At 43.3% G+C, this 24,610-nt stretch overlaps 1 protein-coding gene across 1 annotated transcript in view; it reads right to left on the bottom strand.

Moving 5' to 3' along the window:
- ANXA3 (annexin A3) overlaps positions 1-24,271 on the bottom strand; it is a 68,555-nt gene extending 44,284 nt beyond the window's left edge. The window contains exons 1-2 of the mRNA XM_043448218.1: positions 24,152-24,271; positions 20,074-20,126 (exon numbers count right to left, since the gene is read on the bottom strand). Of these exons, the coding sequence (XP_043304153.1) occupies positions 20,074-20,088 (15 nt within the window). The 5' untranslated portion in view covers positions 20,089-20,126; positions 24,152-24,271. The remainder of the gene's footprint in view (positions 1-20,073; positions 20,127-24,151) is intronic.
- Positions 24,272-24,610: the final 339 nt, after the last annotated feature.

Here is a 24,610-nt window from a genome sequence, read left to right as displayed (position 1 = left end):
ACAGATTGGATCCTGATCCGGAAAGATTCCACATACTATGGAGCAAATAAGCCCATGGGCCACACGCACTGATCTTGCATTCTAGAGCCTATGAGCCATAATTATTGAAGCTTGTGGGCCTAGAGCCTGTGCTCCACAATGAGGGAAGCCAGTGCAATGAGAAGTCCGAGCACTGCAACTAGAGAAAGCCCACGTGGCAATGAAGACCCAGGGCAGTCAAATAAATAAATAAATAAAATTTTTTGAAAGTGATTATACCAAGTTAGAAACTAGTTGCAAATGTACCGGATCTACAGCACCTGTAAGGAATCAGTCACTTCAACATAATCTTTGGAGAATTCTCTTTCTTCAAGACTTAATATATATTTTACGGATTAACACACAGCCAGTTGACTTCATTTCAGTTCTAGTCATTTGTGAACTTCTGTGTTTATCTATCTGTCCACCTTTGCTGTGTGGCATTTTAGGAGAACCATCACAACAATGGAGCTTTTGAGGGCTTTGTGACTGGCACTATGCCAGACATTTTTAAAATCCATGAACTATATAATCTGTATAATGGCCCCAATGAATAAGAATGACCCATGTCACATACGAAAGACCAAGAATTAAGAAGACTGGCGATAATGAGAACCTACTGTATAGCTCGGGGAACTCTGTTCAGTGCTCTGTGGTGACCTGTTAGTAAATGGGAAGGAAATCCAGAAAAGAGGGGATATATGTATATGTATGGGCCATCCCTGGTGGCTCAGAAAGCCTGCCTGCAATGCAGGAGACACGGGTTCGATCTCCAGGTCGGGAAGATCCCCTGGAGAAGGGAATGGCAGCCCACTCCAGTATTCTGGAGAATTCCATGGACAGAGGAGCCTGGCTGGCTACAGTCCATGAGGCTGCAAAAAGTCAGACACAACCGAGCAACTAACACTCTCACTTTTCATGTTTATGTATGGCTGTTTCACTTTGCTATACAGGAGAAAGTCACACAACATTGTAAAGCAACCATACTCCAATAAAGATTAATTTAAAAAATAAATTAAAAAAGAAACAGCCAAATAGAGGTGGGGGAAAAGAAGACTGGAGAATGTGCTCAAGTCCACATAGCTAGTTAAGCAGCAGAATCTGAATCCGAAATCTGTCCTGACCATTGCAGCCCTTGCCTTGTCTGTCTTAAAATGCAGTCTCTGCACCACCTGGGCTGATTCTTCTGTGAAATAAAATTCACATTTTATGGCAAGACAAGTAAAATTCACACATAAAAATTTCTCTGCCCTTTGGCCTCCTCTCTTCCCAACAATGTGCACTGTGTAAATTCATTATGCATAGAACAGGCCTTGCCCATTGGCAGGAATACCTGCTCAGCCATAAAGAGCAACATTCTCCCAATACCAACAGGACAGCTCCTTAAAGATAACATTCTTCTCCTTGATCTTGGAAGAGGTCACGGTGATGCAACACTTTGTATCTGCTGATGAGGACTGTGTGAACTGTCAGTAATACGTCATTTAAGGAACAGCTCTCTGTCTCAAAAAAACTTAACACATCTGTGCTTTGACTTCTAGTGGGCAGAACAGTCCTTGAAGCTTTCTGAGAGGCTCTTCCCAGGTCATAATCCTCAATCTGGCTTGAATAAAATTTTCCACTTCTTTCATAGATCGACTGATTAATTTTTTGTTGATTAAAATGCGTATAACCAGGCCCTACTCTAGACATATGAAATAATGGTCTTTAGAAATGAGGTGTTAGACACTGTATGTTTTAGAAGCTTGAGAGTCCCTTGGACAACTAGGAGATGAAACCAGTCCATCCTAAAGGAAATTAATCCTGAATATTCATTGGAAGGACTGACGCTGAAGCTGAAGCTCCAATACTTTGGCCACCTGGTGCGAAGAACTGACTCATTGGAAAAGACCCTGATGCTGGGAGAGACTGAAGGCAGGAGGAGAAGGGGACGACAGAGGATGAGATGGTTGGATGGCATCATGACTCAGTAGACATGAGTTTGAGCAAGCTCCGGGAGATGGTGAAGGACAGGGAAGCCTGGCATGCTGCAGTCCACGGGGTCCCAAAGAGTCGGACACGACGGTTGGACTGAACAGCAACTGGTGCTTCTGTTTCAGGGAGATACTCACATGGTTGCTTTTGAATAAAAAGACAAAATTCAGTCAGACTCTAATTGTCCATGAATTATGAAAACTCAGGGTTTTCATTCCAGCTGTGACCTTTTCACTGCCCTCTGCTACCAACACATGAAAATATGCTGAAATTCCAATGCACAAACTAGAGAAGGATGAAATTCCCAATCCATTATTCAACTTGCTACTCTATAAGAATTTAATGGGAAGAAACTAATTAAAAGGAAAAAACTACACACACACACCCCCCAGTGTGAAAAATGACATGGGAATTCTGAAATGGAACCTTAGTGAAATCTTTCAAACTGCTTCAGTCATTTAAATGAACAGTATATTCACCCGACAGACTTTCTGGCCCCAAACACTCAGAAATAAATACATGACTTATGAAAAAATAGCTTACAGTAAAAGAAATTAATGGACTCTTAAATTAATGCATGTGAGGCAGGGAACAAAGTGCTTCACAGATATCTTTAAGTTTTCTGATGACCCTAACAAGGGGGAGGGGGAAGGCTGTATCATTTCCATTTAAAAACAGAAGAAACTGTATCTCAGAGAGATTATTTGCTTGACATAACTCTGCTCTCTGCTACTAAGGACAGCCCCAGAATTTGAACCCACTTCCTGGTGACTAAATCGCCCTGAGGTCTCCACTACGTTGTAAGGCCTCAGGACATTCCATATTAATGGTTCTCAAAGTGCAGTTCCTGGATCAGCAGCATCAGCCTTGCCTGGGAACTTAGCAGAAATGCAAACTCTCAGGCCCCACCCCCATCTTACTGAATCAACAACTCTGGTGTGAAGATTCAGGGTTTCACAAGCCCTCCAGAGGATTTAATGCTCTAACTTGTTTGAGAATCACTGTTCTATTTCATTCTTAGTTGCCCAGAAAACCAAAACAAAATCGAGCAAACAAGTCATAGATTCTTTTGTGGGCGTGGAAGAGGAATTTGATGATGAGCTCACTGTTTCAGGAATGTTGGCATTTTTACAACCAAACAAAACTGCTTGCACCGCCTGCTCCACTGCAGGCTTAATTCTTTGACATTTAAATTACTAATCAATACTTAGCTTACTTCCATGAACTCTACTACCCTAACAAAGTGTTACTGCTAGTGCAGGACATCACATGAATACATGGCAAAGTCTGCTTTTATTTTTAATCAAGATTGATCAGATTTTCATCCACATCCCTTTAACGCATTTTTTTCCCCCTCAAACTTGACCGTCAGATGCCCCCAAAGGGAACATGATCCTGAAACCAGTTGGAAAATAAATTTACAGCAAGGAATGTCTAAACAGAGGGAGGAAATAACAGGAGCTCTTTACATTAATAACAATTGCATTAGCTCATTCAGGCCTCACAGGGGGAAACTGATAAGGCAGATAGAATATCAATAAATTCCATCTGTAGATGAAGCTGAAGTTCTTGCCCAAGTTCACACAACTGGCAAGTGGTCAGTCTTTGCTCCTAATGCTAGGATGCATCTATTTCATGACTACTTAATTTTCCATGATGCTCTAAAACTATTCTTCACATGCCAACCATAGCACATGACACCTTGAAGCCACTGGCATGGTCAAGCCAGTCCTGGGGACTGTCTGGGGGGACTGACTGGCCAAGACAGTCCAGGGGTAGTCCTGTCTGCTACTACCCTTGAGAGACGCCAGACCTTAACTCAGAAAAGTCAGTCGTATCTATTTCTTCATGATAGGGCCCCGCGTTTGCAAGAAGTCAGACTTTTATACTCAGAAGAATGGGTGAAAGAGAAAAACGCAGGGTGCCAATCCTCTTGACAGGGAACATTTTTAAAGCCAAATGCTCCAGAGCAAGAATAGCAGTTGCTGCAGGGACATTTTGAAGTGAGGCAAAGCCAGAGCACCCATCACTTCATAAAGCCCTGGAGAGACCATGTCCCAGAGTTAAGCTTTCAAATCAAAGCCTCCTATAAGCCTCCAGGACTCGGGAACTCTCAAAGAGCCAGGGAGAAATGGTCACTCTCTGCCCAATGTTGAAAGAGTCTGCTGGGTCATGAGGGTTTAGAATAAAAGCAACAATGAAGTAGACTAAAAAATAAATAAAAGCAATCAAAACTTTTAAAATGTAAAACCTCTCATTCAATTTTCCAGGGAAAAGTGGTTTACAAAAACAAAGAAACTTAACAGTTAAAGGCCCTGGAATGGACTTTTGACTGCTGGTCCAGTGATAAAGAATCCACATGCCAATGCAGGAGACATGGGTTTGATCCCTGGTTCGGAAAGATCCCACATACCTTGGAGCAACTAAGCTTGTGCACCACAGCTATTAAGCTTATGCTCTGGAGCCCGGGAGTTGAAACTACTGAAGCCCGCTTGCCCTAGAGCCCATGCTCCACAAGAGAAAGCACCGCAATGAGAAGCCCGCACCCCACACTAGACAGTAGCCCCTACTCGCTGCTACTGGAGAAAAGTCCTCGAATATATGTATTTGAGTGCCAAAATATTGATGCTTTTGAATTGTGGTGCTGGAGAAGACTCGAGAGTCCCTTGGACTTCAAGGAGATCAAACCAGTCCATCCTAAAGGAAATCAACGCCGAATATTCACTTGAAGGACTGATGCTGAAGCTGAAGCTCCAATACTCTGGCCACCTGATGTGAAGAGCCGACTCATTGGAAAAGACCCTGGTGCCGGGAAAAAATGAGGGTGTGAGGAGAAGAGGGTGACAGAGGATGAGATGGTTGCATGGCATCACTGACTCAATGGACATGAGTTTGAGTAAGCTCTGGGAGCTGGTGATGGAAAGGGGAACCTGGTGTGCTGCAGTCTATGGGGTCACAGAGTTGGACATGAATTAGCAACTGAACAACAACATTTGTTTATTTGGCTGAGCTGGGTGTTAGTTGTGGCATGTGAGATATTCAATCTTCACTGAGGCACGTGGGATGTTTTGGAGGCATGCAAACTCTTAGTTGCGACATGACGGATCTAGCTCCTCGACCAGGGATAGAACCAGGGCCCCCTGCACTGGGAGCATAGAGTCCCAGCCACTGGACCACCAGGGAAGTCCCAAGGCTTCCATTATGGCTTTGCTTGCAGTACATCCAAGATGTTCAAGGGAAGAGTTTGCATTCCTTCCTGTGATCACTCGAAGGAGAAAATACCCATACATGCCAGCTTTTCTTGCTCTGATTTCATCGAGGGAGTCCCAGAGAAAGAGCATTGGAATGTGATAACAAAGCAAGGTTTTGTTATCTGTAGAAGAAAGACAAATGTGATTCAGAAATTTGGGAAGATGGGGACAAACAAGCGATTTGTGTTAGTCGCTCAGTCATGTCTGAATCTTCGTGACCCTGTGGATTGCAGCACACCAGGCTTCCCAGTCCTCCATCATCTTCTGGAGCTTGCTCAAACTCATGTCCACTGAGTCAGTGATGCCATCCAACCATCCATCCTCTGCCGCCCCCTTCTCCTCCTATCTTCAATCTTTCCCAGCATCAGGGCCTTTCTAATGAGTCGGCTCTTTGCATCAGGTGGCCAAAGGATTGGAGCTTCAGCTTCAGCATCAGTCCTTCTAATGAATATTCAGGATTGATTTCCTTTAGGATTGACTGGTCTGATCTCTTTGTAGTCCAAGGGACTCTCAAGAGTCTTCTCCAACACCACAGTTCGAAAGCATCAATTCTTTGGAGTTCAGCCTTCAGTATGGTCCAACTCTCACATCCATACATGACTACTAGAAAAACCACAGCTTTGACTATATGGACCTTTGTTGGCAAAGTAATGTCTCTGCTTTTTAATATGCTGTCTAGGTTTGTCGTAGCTTTTCTTCCAAGAAGCAAGCATCTTTTAATTTCGTGGCTGCAGTCACCATCTGCAGTCATTTTGGAACCCAAGAAAATAAAGTCTGTCACTGTTTCCATGGTTTCCCCATCTATCTGTTAGTGAAGTGAAGTCACTCAGTCGTGTCCAACTCTTTGCGACCCCATGGACTGTAGCCTACCAGGCTCCTCCAGGCAAGAGTACTGGAGTGGGCTGCCATTTCCTTCCCAACAGAAGCAAAACAGTGACATCCCAATGTGTGGGCTTTCTCCGAGGTCTACCCTAGACAATTGGCGGCCTGATGAAGTTGCTTCCTTCAAATATTGATACCCCAGAAATCAAAGTGATCACCATATCCTGGGAGATTTGGAAGATGTCAGGACTACGTAAGTGACCTCTTTAGGCACCATAATCCATTCCAGGTCTTTCATGCCTGGTGCATCTGGGATGTTTCCAGTGATTCTACTGTATCTTCCTTCCTGTCTCTCCAGGCACTAGGCATTTCTCTGTCAAAGGCAGCAAACCCAGCTGTCTGGATTGAACTTGAACCGTTGTACCCCTGAAAAGACTGCATCAACACAAACTTCTTTCTCAGCATCATTTTCATCATTTGTTTGTGACAGCTTACACATAAGTTGTAATCATCTTCTTTTGAGTCTTCTATCCCCAGTGTCTGAGGATTAACTTTTTGGACCACCATCAAAATCAGGAGCTTAACTTAGCTAAGACTTCACAACCAAATTTTCTTCTTGGTCAAGGATCACAAAGAGTTGAAGACTCTTCTGATCACATCCTCAGCTCTGTGCATATCTAACCATCTTACAGGGGAGATGCCTCCACCTAAGGGACTGTCACTGTGACTGTGAAATATACAGGGAACTTGACTCACTGCAATGAGAAATCTGGCACCAAATACATCTTTTAAGTAAGTCCTTGGCTGCAGAAGTAAGTAAGTCCTGGCTTGGCAGAACTGGGGGAGTATAGTGGTGACACCCACTCACCTCCCACTTCACTTCTATGGGAATGGGAATCTCTGGGACTAAGATCAGAGATGTTTACTGCTCGTAACATTCTGGGAAGATTTCTTACACTGATGGCTAAGGTCATTAATGCCCACACGATATGATGTTAAAGTGCATTATTTTATGAGTTTTGTACGAGTATGTTTGGAAAGTGACATTGCCAACAACAAGTTGCAACAGACGTTTTAATGTTTCCTAATGCAAACTAAACCTTTGTTGTTGTTTAGTTGCTCAGTTGTGTCTAACTCTTTTGCAACCCCATGGATTGGGATTTTCCAGGCAATACTGGAGTGGGTTGCCATTTTCTTCTCCAGAGCATCTTCCTGACCCAAGGGATCAAACTTTCATCTCCTGCCTGCTCCTACTGCATTGCAGGCAAATTCTTTACCGCTGAGCCACTGGGGATAAAGTAAACATAGACAATGGCAACTCCAACAGTTCATGTGGGGGCTACTGGGAGTCTTCATGGCCCATGAAGGCCCCTGAATTAATAAAAAAGAGAACATCTATGCTCCCCCAAATCTCCTTGTCACTTCATGGGCATTTTCTTATTGCTCTTCCACCTCAGAGCTTTACACCTGCTATTCCCTCTGCCTGGATGCTCTTCCCCCAAATATCCTCCCAGTTCACTCTCTCACTCCATGTTGCCTTCTGCTCACATACCTGAGCAGAAAATAATGTACCCCATCACTCTCCTTCTCCACCTCTGCTCTTCTCCAGAGTAGTTAAAACTGACCTTATACACTATACATTTATTTTTTATTTACTAGCTGTCTTCCATAATAAAATCAGAGGCAGACTTCTCTTATGGTCCAGTGGTAAAGAATTCACCTGCTAATGCAGGAGACACAAGTTTGACCCTTGGTCTGGGAAGATCCCACATGCCCCGAGCAACGACGCCTGTGTGCCTTAAGTACTGAGCCCAGGCCCCCTGCCATCCGTCTTCACCGCAGGAGAAGCCACCACAGTGAGAAGCCCATGCACCGCAATTGGAGAGTAGCCCCCACTCGCCACAGCTAGAGAAAGCCCGTGCTTAGCAATGAAGATCCAGCCCAGCCAAAAATAAATAAATAAATAAGACACAGGGGACATAAAAGGCTTAAAAACGCTGGCTGATTAATAAAACAAAAAATCATTTAAAAAAAGTCAAAGGCATGCAAGCTCCATGGTTTTTTTATTTCTCGTTCCCTGCTGTATCTGCAGAGGTTAGAAGCGTATCTGGCACACAGTAGATGCTTAGTAAATATCTGTTGCATGAGTAAATGAAAGTGAAAGTGTTAGTGTCTCAGTAGTGTCAGACTCTTTGAGATCCCGTGGACTTGAAGCCCACCAGGCTCTTCTGTCCAGGGAATTCTCCAGGCAAGAATACTGGAGTGAGTTGTCATGCCCTTTGAGTACAAAATGCTTTCTACCAGAGTTTTCAGAGCTCCACGCCATATCTCAAAAATCTGACAAATGCACTCTTCACCTTTTGCAAATCCTGTTCACATGGGGCTGTGACTGCTCTTATTTAAACATGACTCCAGGATCTAGGTGAGGCATTTAATCAAACACAAATAGTTGAAAATGAAGGGAGCAAAGATCTGAGAATGGAGGAAGGGGCAGACTTGAGAATTTTCTGCCATTTTGACTTATTTTCTTCATTCATGTGAGACGTCTATTATTAATCTTATTGTTTAATACTTATGCTTTCTAACTGCTTTGCATCTGCCAAAAAACACATTCAAGAGAATCACATCTCCCCTTCCCCCCTTCACATTCCTTGCTCTCAATATAAAACTTGTTCATTGCCTCTTTACCTCTGATTTAATGGCTTCTTCAATGGCTACATGTTAGACTGGCAAATTACACTTTTTATCATGATAAAATATAAAAGAGGGACCCTCCCTCCTTGGTGGTTGAGCTTGGGTCAGGGAGTGGCAAAGAAGAGCCCTTTAAAGTTCATTCCATTTATTCCCAAGAAGCCTCTCCCTTCTCACTCAGATAATACAGTATTTCTTTGCAGGCTTTGTCCTAAAACAAAGCTCTAAATGTTTTGATTTGAAATCCATGTCTAACCTGTTTTTCATTAACTACCTGCAGAAGACCATCTGTGTAACTGCCTGAGTGTCAATATTTACCTAAAGACGTTTCGGGAAACATGGTTTGATACATACATCAGACAGAAAGTCACAGTCATGTTGAAAGTACCTAGTCAGGCAGGATGACTGTACTGCTTGAGATATGAGAAGTCCATTTCCATAAAAACAGTTAGAAAGCTAGATCATCCAGCCCTGAGATGAAGTAAACAATAGGGACACCAGAGAAGAAATTCTGCACATACACGTGTACGTAACACAGGTGTTCCCCTTCCACCAGGTTTCAATTTGCAGGGTCAGGAAGAGCAAACACACGGGAAGGAAAGGTCTAGTTGGAAGCCCCACCAAAGCAAGAAATATGAAAGTGGATGGGGCTCTCACAAATCCTTTGTGAGTGTGTGCCTGTGTGCTCAGTCGTGTCTGACTCTTTGGGACCACATGGACTATAGCCTGCCAGGCTCCTCTGTCCATGGGATTTTCCTGACAAGAATACTGGAGCAGGTTGCCATTTCCTCCTCCAGGGGATCTTCCTGATCCAGGGATTGAACTGGTGTCTCCTGTGTCCTCTGCATGGCAGGCAGATTCTTTACCATGGAGCCATTGGGGAAGCCCATGAATCCTTTGTACCCAGGACCAAAAATGTCCAAATGCCCAGGGCTGATGTTATCCATGGGGTAGAATTTGAGGCATTGCCTTCCCCAAATTCCCTCCACACTAGAACCCTGTACCTTTCCTGGGAGCTCTACCATTACTGTCCTTCCTATGAGTTACACACTGGGAACGTTGTATCTTCCTATGTCAAACTGCAACAATCTTATTCCCAGGAAAGACAGGAAGGGTGGGGTGGGAAGGGAAGTTGTGCTCTCTAACTCACTATGGATACATAGGGTGGGTTAGCTTCTCCTACCAGCAAGTTTCCACTTTAGATAAACCTTCCCCAACCTTTGCACCATCAAGCATTCCTTTTTGAATTTCTTCTCCATGGACCCCATGTTTTGAGTGACTCTGCCTGCCAATCTGGGGCTATTATAAATCATTAACTCACTTCTTCCAGTCTTATCTGTGATTAAAGATATGACTCCCAATCAGAGCTTCTGATAAGCTTAAGATAACCATTTCCATAAAAATGGCAGGAATATGTTTACAGGAATATGATGCTTTAGACACTTTACTCATCCTTGATGTGTATATATATATGTATATATATATATATGTTTTGATAAAGATATAACTGATGTTTGGCCTGGATTCCAGCCACAGAGCTTCAAAAACCATTGAGGGACTTTCCTGGTAGTCGAGGTTGGGAATCTACCCTGCCAATGCAGGAAACCTGGGTTTGATCCCAGTTCCGGGAAGATTCCACATGCCGAGGGGCAACCAAACTCATGTGCTACAACTACGGAAACCTGTGTGCCCTAGAGCCTGTGCTCTGCAACAAGAGAAGCCACTGCAGTGAGAAGCCTGCAGTGACTGCAACAAAGAGTAGCCCATGCTCACCACAACCAGAGAAAGTCGCATGCAGCAACGAAGGCCCAGCGCAGCCAAAACATAAATTAATTAATAAACATTGAAAACTCCATTGGGATTTTCTGAGTGATGAGAGTGTCTTTGTTGTGCTACTGAGGTGACTCAAGGCAGGCCCCAAGATACTGAAACATCAGCCTGGTCATGTGATTAGAAGGCTGGCACTTTGGGGGGAGAAGGGGACTGGAGACGAAGTTCAGTTGTGGCCACTGATTTAATCGGTCGTGGCTATGCGATCAAAGTCCAGTGAAAGCTCTGCACGTCAAGGCTCAGAGGCGCTTCCCGGCTGGTGAACCCACCGATGTGCGGGGAAGGTGAGGCGCCCGGACTCCATGGGGAGAGGTGAGGAAGCTCTGCATCCAGGGCCCTCCCAGACTTTGCTCTATGTGTATGTATTATTAAAAAAACTGCAGTCCAAAATACGACACTTTCAGTGAATTCTGTGAGGTGTTCTAGAGAATTACTGAACAGGGTCAGGGACACCCTCTAATGTGTAGCCGCTGGGTCAGAACCGCAGGTGGTTCTGAGACTTGCAGCTCCCGTCTGAAGTCAGAACACAGCTCTTAAACCTGTGGCGTGTCTGCTTAGCCATGTCTGACTCTTTGTGATCTCACGGACTGTAGCTCGCCAGGCTCCTCTGTCCATGGGATTCTCCAGGCAAGAATACTGAAGTGGGTTGCCGTGCCCTCCTGCAGGGGATCTTCCCGACCCAGGGATCGAACCTGCATCTCTTCGGTCTCCTGCATAGGCAGGTGGGTTCTTTACCACTAGCGCCACCTGGCTCATCCAAACGGTAGTTACACAATGAAAGCCGTAAGTACCTAGTACAATGGGCTCTGCTGTAGACTGTCCAGCCATGACCCCAGGTCTCATTTTCATGACTAAGTGGTTAAAAGGCAAACTCTTGAATATGACCTTGAGCAGATTATGCCGTCTCTTGCTATGTCTGTTTCCTCATCTGTAAAAAGAGTATAACAGTACCTATATCCTCTAAGCTTTGAAAGCATTAGATCAGTTCATGTGAAGCCTGAACTTGGCATGTAGTGAGTACTCAGTAGATGTAATCATTATCATTTTGGTACAGTAATTTTTTTCTAAAAACATATTCCTAGATAATTGATATCCCTGCAGCTGTTCTAGTGAAGAAGATTCTGCCTGTTTCCTGGACCTGATTTATTACAAATTGATAGCATCCTCCTGCCAATCGGAATGATTATCTCTGAGCCATCTGAAACCAGTGGATTTTCCCCAAATAGATGCTCTCTGATCACACCTATTTTAGTGTGGAGAATCCCATGGACAGAAGAGCCTGGCAGGCTACAGTCCGTAGGGTCTCACAGAGTCGGATATGACTGAAGTGACTTAGCACACATGCATACACCCTTTGGATGAACTTCTTCATATTTAACGGAAGTTACATTTTTATAAAATTTCTTCTGTACCTTGGTTTCAGAGCTGCCCTATGTTCTTCTTCCTTATTTTGCAAACTAGAGTTTGGAATGGGGAAGGGAGAGTGTATAGCAAGTTCAGATGTAACAAGAGCTCATGATGATTATAGTCATTATGAGCTAATGTAGAAAAATTTTAGTAGCATAATAAAAACACTAATTTGAGAGTTCAAACAAAGTGACCTGCATTCATCAATGTTCTGTAAAAGAAAGTTAGAAACTGACCAAGGAGCCAAGAGCTCAGAGTATTCTCAGGAGAAACCCAGCCCTATAGAGGCACATATATAGGAAAAACACTGCTATGGCATCTTAATAAAAATGCTCCAAGACATTCTAATTTGTGGATTGCCTGAGTGCTTGCTATAAATGTAAAGGCAACATAGGACAAGAGATCTTGAATTCAAAGAGTACAAACCGATATGATACCAGGTCCTCTCATCCGGGGTGAAGTAGCAGAAGCCAAGCCTGAACAGAGGTACATAAGTTTCCCTTGTTAACTGAATGTAGAGCATCCTAATGAAACCTTCCATAAGCCAAAATGGTGTAAAGCCAAGGGTCTCCCCAGATTTTTGAAAGTTCACTTTAAACCACTTCTGTTTTAAGAAAAACCTACATTAAATATGCAGCCATGAAATTAAAAAGGCTTTTCTCCTTGGAAAGAAAGCTATGACAAACCTACATAGCATATTAAAAAGCGAGACATTATTTTGCTGACTAAGATCTTTACAAAGCTATGGTTTAGCCAGTAGTTATGTACAGATGTAAGAGCTGGACCATAAAGAAGGCTGAGCACCAAAGAATTGATACTTTCCAATTGTGGGGCTGGAGAAGACTCTCGAAGAGTCCCTTGGACTGCAAGGAGATCAAATCAGTCAATTCTAAAAGAAATCAGTCCTCAATATTCATTGGAATGACTGACGCTGAAGCTGAAGCTCCAATACTTTGCACCCAATGCGAAGAGCTGACTCACTGGGAAAGACCTTGATGCTGGGAATGATTGAAGGCAAAAAGAGAAGGATGAGAAGGTTAGATAGCATCACTGACTCAATGGACGTGAATCTGAGCAAACTCTGGGAGATAGTGGAGAACAGAGGAGCCTGGATACTGCAGTCCACGGGTTCACAAAGAGTTGGACAGGACTTAGTGACTGAACAACAAACAACACATTAACGTAGTGACAGCATAAAAGCAAAAATCCTCCTCGGATTTCCTTCAGTCACAAAAACAGGTACAATCATACCACATCTTTATTGCAATTCATTGTGTTTCACAGATAGTGGTTTTTTTTTTTTTTTAACAAATTAAAGGTTTGTGACAATCCTGCATCAAACAAGTACATTGGCACCACTTTTTCCAGCCTCATTTGCTCACTCAGTGTCTCTGCATCACATTTTGGTAATTTTAGCAATATTTTAAGCTTTTTCATCACTGCTATATTTGTTATGGTGATCTGTGCTCGGTGATCATTGGTGTTATTTTTGCAAAAACATTACGACTCTCTGAAGGAGTCAATGATGATTAGCATATTTTTAGCAATAAAGCATTTTCAAATTAAAGTATATACATTCCTTCTTTAGACAAGGCTATTGTATACAATAGGCTACAATATAGTGTAGGTTTTGTTTTTTCTGGCTATATTCTCCACGTGGTACAGTACATCCTTAGAGCTTATTTTATACCTACTAGCTTGTGAAGTGAAGTGAAAGTCGCTCAGTCGTGTCGATTCTTTGTGTCCCCATGAACTATACAGTCCATGGAATTCTCCAGGCCAGAATACCGCAGTGGGTGGCCTTTCCCTTCTCCAGGCCTTGTAGCTTATTTTATACCTAATAGTTTGTACCTCTTACTCCCCCACCCTTATATTGTCTCCACTCCCATCACTGGTAAGCACTAGTTTGTTCTCTATGAGTCTGCTTCTCTCTTTTTTTATATTCGCTAGTTTGTTTTGTTTTTTAGATTCCACATATAAACCTTACGTCTTCCTCTGTGTGACTTATTTCACTCAGCACAATGCCCTCCAATGGAGGGTGTGCTGTGCCCTCTAACATACCATCCATGTTGCTGCAAATGGCATCATTTCCTTCTTTTTTTATGGCTTAGCAGTATTTCCTTGTCTGTCTATCTGTCTATCTACACCACATCTTCCTTATCCATTCTTCTGTTGATGGCTTAGATTGTTTCTGTATCTTGGAAGTTATAAACAATGCTTCTATGAACATTGGGATACATGTATATTTTCAAATTAGTGTTTTTGTTTTCTTCAGATATATACTCAGGAGTAGAATTGCTGGGTCATATGGTAGTTCTATTTTTGGTTTTATGAGACACCTACCTACTGTTTTCCACATGGGTTGCATCAATTTACATTCCTACCAACAGTGTACAAGGGTTCCCTTTTGTCCACATCCTCACCGATATTTGTCCACATCCTCACCGATATTTGTTATTTGTATTCTGTTTGATGACAACCATTCTGACAGGTATGAGATGATATCTCGTTGTAGTTTTAATATGCATTTCTCTCACGACTAATGATGTTGAGCATCTTTTCATGTGCCTCCTGGCTATCTCCATGTCTTCTTTAAAAAGATGTCTATTTGGCTCATGGACAGAGGAGCCTGGCGAGCTATAGTCCATGGCGTCGCAAAGAGTTGGTCATGACAGAGCATACACATGCACATACGCATGCTTTTTAATTGGGCTGTTTGCTTTATTGATGTCGAGTTACATCTGTTGATGTATTTTGAAAACTAACTCCTTATTGGTCATCTCATTAGCAAATATTTTCTCCCATTTCAGTAGGTTGCCTTTTCATGTCATCAATGGTTTCCTTTGCTGTGTAAAGGCCTAAATCTAATTAGGTCCCATTTGTTTATTTCTGTTTTTATTTCCTTTGCTTTAGGAGACAGACACAGAAAATATTGCTACAGATTTATATCACAGAGTATTCTATCAATGTTTTCTACTAGGAGTTTCATGGTTTCCAAAATCTAATATGCACTGGGAAACCAAAAAATTCATGTGACTTGCTTTCTTATGATATTTGCTTTACTGCTTTATTGCAGTTCCAGGTTGGTCTGGAACCAACCTGCAATATGGCCAATGTGTGCCTGTACTAGCGTGGGTCTTTCATAAAAGCAAAGTGATGCAATGTAAACTTTTGAAAAGTGGGGTTACCATATTCAAGAATTCTAAACAAAGGACACAGTAAAGCAACATCTGAAGCAATGGGAGGGTTGCAACACTCCTAGATAGAATATACAGTCTTAAGAAACCAGCTAATCTTTCATCTTCAATGATAATGTACTGAAATGGCAACCGAAATCTGCCCTCTTGATCTTATCACTTCAATAAATTAACCACATTCTGGTAACCACAAACAATCAACAGTTTTGTAGAAAAACACAGGCTCATTGCTCATTTGTGTTTGGGTGTATATGTGCTTTTGTGTGTAAGAGGGAAAAGAGAACAGAAAAAACTTAGTGATAAGGGTATTTACGGAAATCTGACAGCTTTTTCAAAATTGTGGTTTTAAAAAAGCATAACATAAAATTTACCACATTAAACATTTTTAAGTGTACAGTTCAGTAGTGGTGAGAATATCCGCATTACTGTCTGTGAAACAGATCTACAGAATTTAACTTCTTCATCGTATGGAACTAAAACTTAATCTCCATCAGGCAACAAATCTTCTGTTCTCCCTCTCCCCAGACCTTGGCAACCACAATTCTATTTTCTGCTTTCATGAGTTAATTTGACTACTTCAGATATCTCATTACAAATGGAATCAATCATACAGTATTTTGCCTTCTTATTACTGGCTTACTTCTCTTAGCATAATGTCCCAAGGGTTCATCTATGTTGTAGCATATATCAAAATTTTCCTCCTTTTAGAAGCTGAATAATATTCCACTATATGCATATGCCACACTTTGTTTATCCATTCATCCATCGATGAACACTGGGATTGCTTCCAGCTTTTAGTTATTGTGAATAATGTTCCTATGAACCTTAAGTGTATAAATATCTATTGAAGATCCTGCTTCCAATTCTTTGGATATTTACCCAGAAATGGGATTGCTGGATCATCTGGTAGTTCTATTTTTTTTTAATTTATTATTATTTATTTATTGGCGGCACCTTGTGAGATTCAGGATCCTAGTTCCCTGACTGGGGATCAAACCCAGACCCGCCCTGGCAGTGAAAGTGAAAGCATTAGTCGCTCAACTGTGTCCAATTCTCTGTGACCCCATGGACTGTAGCCCACCAGGATCCTCTCTCCATGGAATTCTCCAGGCAAGAACACTGGAGTGGGTTGCCATTCCCTTCTCCAAGGGATCTTCCCAATCCAGGAATCGAACCTGGGTCTCCTGCATTGCAGGCAGATTCTTTACTGTCTGAATCACCAGGGGAGTGGGGAGCCCCAACCACTGGACACCAGCGAAGTCCTGGTAGTTCTATTTTTAATTTTTTGAGGAACCATCAGACTGTTTTCCATAGTAGCCCTGAGTTGTTTTTAAATATTTGCTCTCATACATCTCATTCATAAATGCTAGTTTTGTGAGAGAGGAGGAAAATAGGAAAGAGAAAGCGAGGCAGTGGGAGCCCCTCTCAGGCTAGAACCTCTTTCTTCACTTGAACCCCTCAGTTCCCCCACCCACAGCACAGTTTCCCTTTTTTGTTCCCTTCCCTTCTTTCCTGTCACATGATGCCCAACCCTTCCATTCCCTTGTGGTAGGCAGAACCACGGCTCCCAAATAGAATGTCCACACAGTAATCCCTGGACCCTGCAAATGTAATGTTACACGACTAAAGGAAGTTTGCAAATGTAATTAAGGTTCCAGACCTTAAAACAGAGAAATTAGGGACTTTCCTGGTGGTCCAGTAGTTCGGACTCCGAGCTTCCCCTGCTGGGGAGAGGGGTTCCATCTCTGGTCAGGGAACTAAGATCTCACATGCCACTCACACAGCCAAAAAGTACAAATTAAAAAAAAAAAAATCAAAATGGAGAAATTATCCTGGATTATCCGGGTGTGGCCCCAGAAGGGCAAGCTAGAGAGAATGCAAGCACGAACGGATTCCACGCACTATAGCTGCTCTAAGATGTAGAAGGTCACGCCCAAGGACTCGCAGTGGCCTCCAGGAGATAAGGACAGCTCCTGCTGACAGCCAGCAAGGAATTCAGTCTCATAACCGCAAGGAACTGAATTTTGCCAACAACCCAGGTGGAGCAGTGGTAAAGAATTTGCCTGCCAGTGCATGAGATGCAAGAGACTCAGGTTTGATCCCCAGGTCGGGATGATATCCTGGAGGAGGAAATGGCAACCCACTCCAGTGGGTTTCCACTTCCCTTGCCTGGAACATTCCACGGACAGAGGAGCCTGGTGGGCTACAGTCCATGGGGTCACAAAGAGTCAGACACAACTGAGCATACATGTATATAAATAAGCCCAAAGGTGGATTCTTCCCAAAGTCTCCAGAAAGGAAGGCAGCCCTGCAGAGTCCTTGATCTTAGTGCCATGAGACCCATTTTCGGCTCTAATGTACATAACTGTGTGGTAGTAAAGGGGTGTTGTTTTAAGCTACTAAATGTGTGGTGACTGCTTATGGAAGCAATAGGAAATGAATACACCCTCTCTCATACTCACCTGGGTCTCTCCCAGACCTTCAGAAAACGTGCCATGCCTTTGAAGGTGTGTCAGCTGGAGGGCCAGACCAACTAAACCACTAATGTCAATAAACCAATGGACAAGGGCTAGATGGAGACTAATTTTTTGGAGAGATGAAATGTTTTTTGCATCAGACTCTACTAGAAAGAACCCACCTGGCAACGCAGGTAGACATAAGAGATGTGGATTTGATCCCTAGGTTGGGAAGATCTCCTGGAGGAGGGCATGGCAACCTACTCCACTATTCTTGCCTGGAGAATCCCATGAACAGAGGAGCCCAGTGGTGACTTCAAAGCTGGGCGTGGAATATTTATCAGTATACCACTGATGACTGTAGCCTGCTTGGCGGCCTACAGTCCTTGGTATCGCTAAGAGTTGGACCCGACTGAGTGACTAACCACACACACACGCGCAACTGATGACAGTAGTGGGCAAATTTAAAATTAAGACATGATTTGAGTTCAAGTGATTATTTCTGATTTATATTAGAAAATTATAATCAAATGACACTGAGTTTAGGGCTGTATGAGTTTTGGCAGAAACCTGGATAATCCCATGGACTGAGGAGCCTGGCAGGCTACTGTCCAAAGGATTGCACAGAGTCGGACATGACTGAAGTAATTAGCACGACTAGATAGCCATAAAGAAGTGTTGTTAGTAGCTCAGTTGTGTCTGATTCTGAGACCCCATGGCCCACCAGGCTCCTCTGTCCATAGCATCCTCCAGGCAAAGTTACTGGGTTGCCCTTTCCTGCTCCAGGGGATCTTCCCCACCCAGGGATCGAACCAGGCTCTCCTGCATTGTGGGCAGATTCTTTACTGTCTGAGCCACCAAGGAAGCTCTAGAGTGCCATAATAGCAACAGGAATTTCAGATCTGGAAAGCAGAAGATCAGCGTACGGACCAGCGATGGGGAATCGTGTGGTACCAAGCAAAGCCTCATGATGATACATCTCCTACCAACACTGAGTGTACCAAGGCCTGCTCACGTCTCCCTTGCAGTTACCCTTGAAGCCTCTCTGCCCCCCACTTGTAAAATATGATGCATTTTCATCATTAAAAAAGATCAGAGCACAGAAGGTGATGCATTCAAAATAGTCTTTATGTATATATTTTTTCCTTTTTTTTCCTCTAAAACAATCATTCTGTCCATACTATTCTGTAACTTGATTTTTTATTTATTAATATATATGTGGACACTTTCTGATATCAGTATAGAGACAGCTGACCCACTTTTTCTCATTTTTAAGTGATGACATAAAAATGGCTACAAGTTACAACCAAATAATATCATACCCCACAGATGGCCACTCAAGCTGTCTGCGTATTTTCACTAGTACAAATGAATGTCCATCAGCCTATATTTTTCCAACCTTATGCAAGTATTATCTGTATGATAAATACCTAGAAGTGGAATTACTGGGTTACAGGGGGTGTGCATTTAGACACTGATAGATATTGCCAAAATATGATCCCCAAAGAGCGCCAAGTTCACTCTTCCATAAGCAGAATATGAGAGAGCCTCTCAGTCCACATCCTCTGCAACCCTGGTCTTCGTACCTTTTTTTCACGTCTACCAATACTTAGATAGAAATGATTTCTCATTGTGTTATTTACATTTCCTTATTTCTCAGTGATGTATAGCATCTTTTTGTATATTTGTTTTGTATGTTATTTGTAATTCTTTTCATATCCTATTCATGTCCCACAAAAGCTTTTTCATCAAGTTCTCTTTTCGTATTGATTTACTCAAGCTATTTTTATGTTAACGAAATGAATCTTTTGTCAAATGTGTTGCAAATGCTTTTCCCCTGTGGGTTCCCTTCTGACTCCACTAATAGTATTGCTTGCTGTCATAAGTTATAAATTTGTATGTAGTTAAATAGATCGATATTTTTCTTTTAGGCTTTTGGTTTATATTATGGTTGTAACTGCTTTTCCCACTCCAAGATTATTTTTTAAATTTACCCATATTTTGTCTCTTTCATTTCAATATTTTATCCATGAAATTATCCATGAAATTGTTTCATGAAAGAGGAGAGATGGAATACAGATTTACCCTTTTCTTCAAATAGCTAGACATTTTCATAACATCATTTGTTAACATAAGCCTTCTCCTCTCTGATAAAAAATGTCTTTTCTTATAATAAATTCCCAAATCACTTAATTTATTCTGTTATTGACCTCCCTATTTTGGTGTCAGTACAAATTATTTTAACTAAGTACCTTTACAATACATTTTAATATTTTCTTATTTTTAGACATCCTCTAGCTTTGAGGGCATGTTAATTTTTCACAGGAACTTTTTATCAAATTTCAAACTTTTTCTTAACACTTTGATCTTCTATATTTTGATTTGATTCAGATAAGTTACTGTTACAAAGGCTTGATTTTTACTTACCCAGATAGATGCCATGATATCCCACCTTTCTCTTGAGATGAGATCACACTAACCTATTAAAAGAAAAATAAAGCACTGAATGGTATAAACTTGGAATTCAGAGCACAATAATCTCAGTCTAACCCTTAGACTCAAACTCAGAAAACAGAAGCCAATATTCAAAGAGAAATCATCTCAGGAAGAAGACTTGTCTCTAATATCAAGTACTCCATTTGCTAAACAAATGTTTCCTGATAACTAGCTACAAGGGAAACGGCAACCCACTCCAGTGTTCTTGCCTGGAGAATCCCAGGGACGGTGGAGCCTGGTGGGCTGCCGTCTATGGGGTCGCAGAGGGTTAGACATGACTGAAGCGACTTAGCAGCAGCTATAAGGGACTGTGATAGACCTGTGTGTGTCTGTTTCTGTTCAGACATGTCCAACTCTTTTGCGACCCCATGGACTGTAGCCCACCAGGCTCCTCTGTCCATGGGATTCTCCAGGCAAGAATACTGGAGTGGGTTGCCATTTCCTCCTCCAGGGGCTTTTCCCAACCCAGGGTTCTCCTGCACTGCAGGCAGACTCTTTACCGTCTGAGCCACCAGGGAAGCCTCCCACCATCACAGGGAACAAAAAAAAACTTGTCCCTTCTTCTCCAATTTTTAACTGGCTTCAGTTTGAATCCTTGTGTGTCTGAAGTCTCCATTTACATCTTTCAAGGCTCCAAGTCTACATAGCCTTTTATAAACAAACATGCTGGCTTTTTGAGGAAGGTCCATATCTTGGTAGAGCCTGTAGGTATAAAGGGGTATTTCTTTGACAGAGTCCTGACTGGGAATCCAGTCACACTGTCATATGTAGACACTGTTCAAACATACTGGCAAATATCCAGGGTTGACTTAGAAATAAAAGTTGCTCCCACTCTTCCCAGGAACAAAATATTCTAAATATTCAGTGATAGCCCACAGTAAAGTTCAACAGGAAATGACACTATTAGTCCCTGGAAACATTTAGCCTCAATATTCTCAGAATCACTGATGGAAGGGCAGTTGACTCTCTAGTTATGAGAGCTAACGCTACATCCCTCTAAATATACAGTGGATTCAAAATATCATTAGTTCTGGTTTTGCCCCTTAAAGCTAGACACAATCTCTTTGAGCCTCAGTTTCCTCATTTGTAATAAGGGGGAGAGGATGGCTGCCGCTGCTGCTGCTGCTAAGTCGCTTCAGTCGTGTCCGACTCTGTGCGACCCCAAAGATGGCAGCCCACCAGGCTCCCCCGTCCCTGGGATTCTCCAGGCAAGAACACTGGAGTGGGTTGCCATTTCCTTCTCCAATCCATGAAAGTGAAAAATGAAAGTGAAGTCACTCAGTCATGTCCGACTCTCAGCGACCCCATGGACTGCAACCCACCAGGCTCCTCCGTCCATGGGATTTTCCAGGCAAGAGTACTAGGGCTACTGCTGGCATTAAATGAAATTATATGTGTTAATAATGTGAGCAAATGTTTTGAGTTTCTATGTTGCTGATAATACAAAAACACAATATGGTCAAGGCTAGAGATTTCAGTCATGTCTGTTCACTGGGGCACAGAAAGTACTAAAAAATGCTGTGGAATGAAAAAATGATTCAATACAAGCCTCACAATAATCCAGGGGAGCCAGGTATCATTTATATTATCTCCAAGTTGCAAATGAGGAAGCTGCGGCATAGAAAGGTACAGTTGGTCCCTCCACATCCATGGTCCCAGAGTCCCTTCATATCCATGGTCCCAGGCCCTCTCCCCAACCTCATCCAGCATTTAACAAAATCTGAGGGTGCTTAAATCCCTTATACACAAGAGCACGGTATAGTCCGATCCCGGAATGCAGGGGTTCCACATGGGCAGGTTCCGTCAGCCAGAGTTCAGCTGCGAAACCCACGGAGGCTACATTCCAGCCACACAAGGAGTGAGTGGCCCCCCCTACTGAACCTAGGCAGTTACACTCCAAAGATATGTGTTTAACCCCAAGTTTCTTACTCACCTAAGTGCCCAGTCAATACACTGTCAGAGCTAATGCTCAATACATGCTTACGTGCTCAGAGGTTTCAGTCGTGTCTGAATCTTCGTGACCCTATGGACTATAGTCCGTGAGATTCTCCAGGCAAGAATACTGGAGTGGGTTGCCATGCCCTCCTCCAAGGAATCTTCCTGACCCAGGGATCGAACCCACATCTCCCGCACTGTAAGCAAATTCTTTACCTGCTGAGCCACCTGGGAAGCCCCAATATGTGTTGATGAAGTATAATTTGTAAATCATGAACATTTATCACAGGTTTAAGAAGTGAAGAATTACTCCACAGTGGAGTCTAAAAGAACCAACAACAGAACTTTAAAAATACAGTTTTCTGAAAGAGGTTAGAGTGTTCACATCAATTCCTTTACTTCCTCCTTGGTGCCTATATTTAAACAAATGTCTCTATAGAACCACAGGCCTCTGGGAATGAGGCTCTGGCTCTGGTCTTCTTTGAAAATGAAAGTGAAAGTCACTCAGTCCTATCTGACTCTATGCGACCCCATGGAATATACAGTCCACGGAATTCTCCAGGGCAGAATACTGGAGTGGGTAGCCTTTCCCTTCTCCAGGGGATCTTCCCAATCCAGGGATCGAACCTAGGTCTCCTGCATTGCAGGCAGATTCTTTACCAGCTGAGCCTCAAGGGAAGCCCAAGAATACTGGAGTGGATAGCCTATCCCTTCTCTAGGGGATCTTCGGGACCCAGGAATCAAACTGGGGTCTCCTGCATTGCAGGCAGATTCTTTACCAACTGAACTATCAGGGAAGCCCTCTGGTTTTCTTCACATCTTTCAATTCGTTTTCTTATCAGTCTGAAGTTTTCTGCCTTCATGAGAGCAAGTGGTGCAATGTTTTTATGAGTTAAGATTTTCATGAAGTTGATTTTTTAAAAGTTGTGAAAGTAGCTACTCCAAAGGGCAAAGTCTGTCTACGTAGAACACAAATCCTTGATAAGAATTTAGCCTGCCATATTACAACTGTCTTTTTTATTTTTATTTATTTGAGTATAGTTGATTCACTGTATTGTGTTAGTTTCATGTATAAAGCAAAGTGAGTCAATTATACATATATCCACTCTTTTCTTTTCCTATTCCCACACAGGCATTGCACAGTACCAAGTAGAGTTCTCTGTGCTATACATGTCCTTATCAGTTATCTATTTTTTTAATATATAGTAGTGTGTATAGGGTGATTCCAATCTCCTAATTTATCCCTCCCCCTCCTTCTTCCCAAATGAACTTACTTAACAAAACCGAAATAAAGTCATAGATGTAGATAACAACCTTCTTATCAGCAGCCAAAGTGGCCTCCAGCTACCCTGAACCTTCTTGACCCGGGTGGGGGGGTGGGAAACCACAATTTCCTATATATGGTCAGTTGCAATCAAGGACTCAGATCCCCTGTTGACTCAAATGCCAGGGAACTGATTCACGTCCAGTGAATCAGACTATTGTAATCAAAGAAAAAGGTGAGTCTTTGGAAGGAAAAGCAAACTTCCGGGGCTCCTAACGCCCAATATCTAAATACACTGTCAACTCCTAAAAAAGTCAGGTTTAATAAAATTAATTGCCTACGTGAAGAGGAAGACTAGCTCACAAGGATGGGTGGGTTTCCAAGTCCTCAGAACCGAGCTCAGAACTACTCCGGAGACACCAGGCACCGGAAGGGCCATTCTAACTCCCCGTTCTTTTTCTGTTCCCAAGACCTTCAGAGTTGGGGAGACCAAGATGGCCAACAGCATCCCCGCCCCGCTCGCTGTGATGGAAAGCTGGTCAGCGTGCGCCCCGCCCTGAGCAGGACCGGGTGACCCTCTCGGGGCAGGCACTTTTGCTGCCTGGGTTTTCTGAAACCGGGGCCGTGGACTCCACGCCGGCCCAGCCCCCTGGGACCCTGCACCCTGCAGCCGGGTCGGTCCGCGCCGTGGGTGCCAGCCCGGCGCTGCGCTCGCCGGGCAGCGGCGGACGCTCACCCGGGAATTCGGGCCACAGGGCAGCGAGGGCAGCGGGAGAGGACTGCGGCTAGGCGTGGGGAGGCTGAACTTACCTAGGGATCCGCCCCGGGAGCCGGCGTGCAGAAGAGCGGCCAGCGAGCGAGTGCGCCCCGGGAGCCGCTGCTCCGCGCTCCCTCCCGCCCTGCGGCCGGCCCCGGGGCCGCACCCCTTCCTCCCGCCCCTCCGCCTCCTCCCGGCTCCACCTGCTCGCCACCGGCGGCCGGAAAAGGGAAGCCGCGCCCCGGGTCCCCTGGACTGCAGTTCCCCTCACGTGCGTCTTAGACTTCCCCGATGGAGTGTGGGGGCAATCTCTAAACTTTCCCACCCTCCCTGCTCATCCTCATAGTGAAACCTTGTCTTCCATTTTCACTTCTCTGTCACATTAAGTTTGTTTTTTTTTCCTTCAGATTTTTCGCAATGCATGTTTTGTTCCAGGCCTTGTGGATTCAAAGATGAGACAGTCCCCACGTTGCAGTGAAAAGGAAAAAGAGGAATGAGTTTTTCTTTCCCTT

The sequence above is a fragment of the Cervus canadensis genome, chromosome 26 (assembly GCF_019320065.1).
Source record: "Cervus canadensis isolate Bull #8, Minnesota chromosome 26, ASM1932006v1, whole genome shotgun sequence".
NCBI lineage: Eukaryota > Metazoa > Chordata > Mammalia > Artiodactyla > Cervidae > Cervus > Cervus canadensis.
This window is presented reverse-complemented; position numbering and strand designations above follow the sequence as displayed.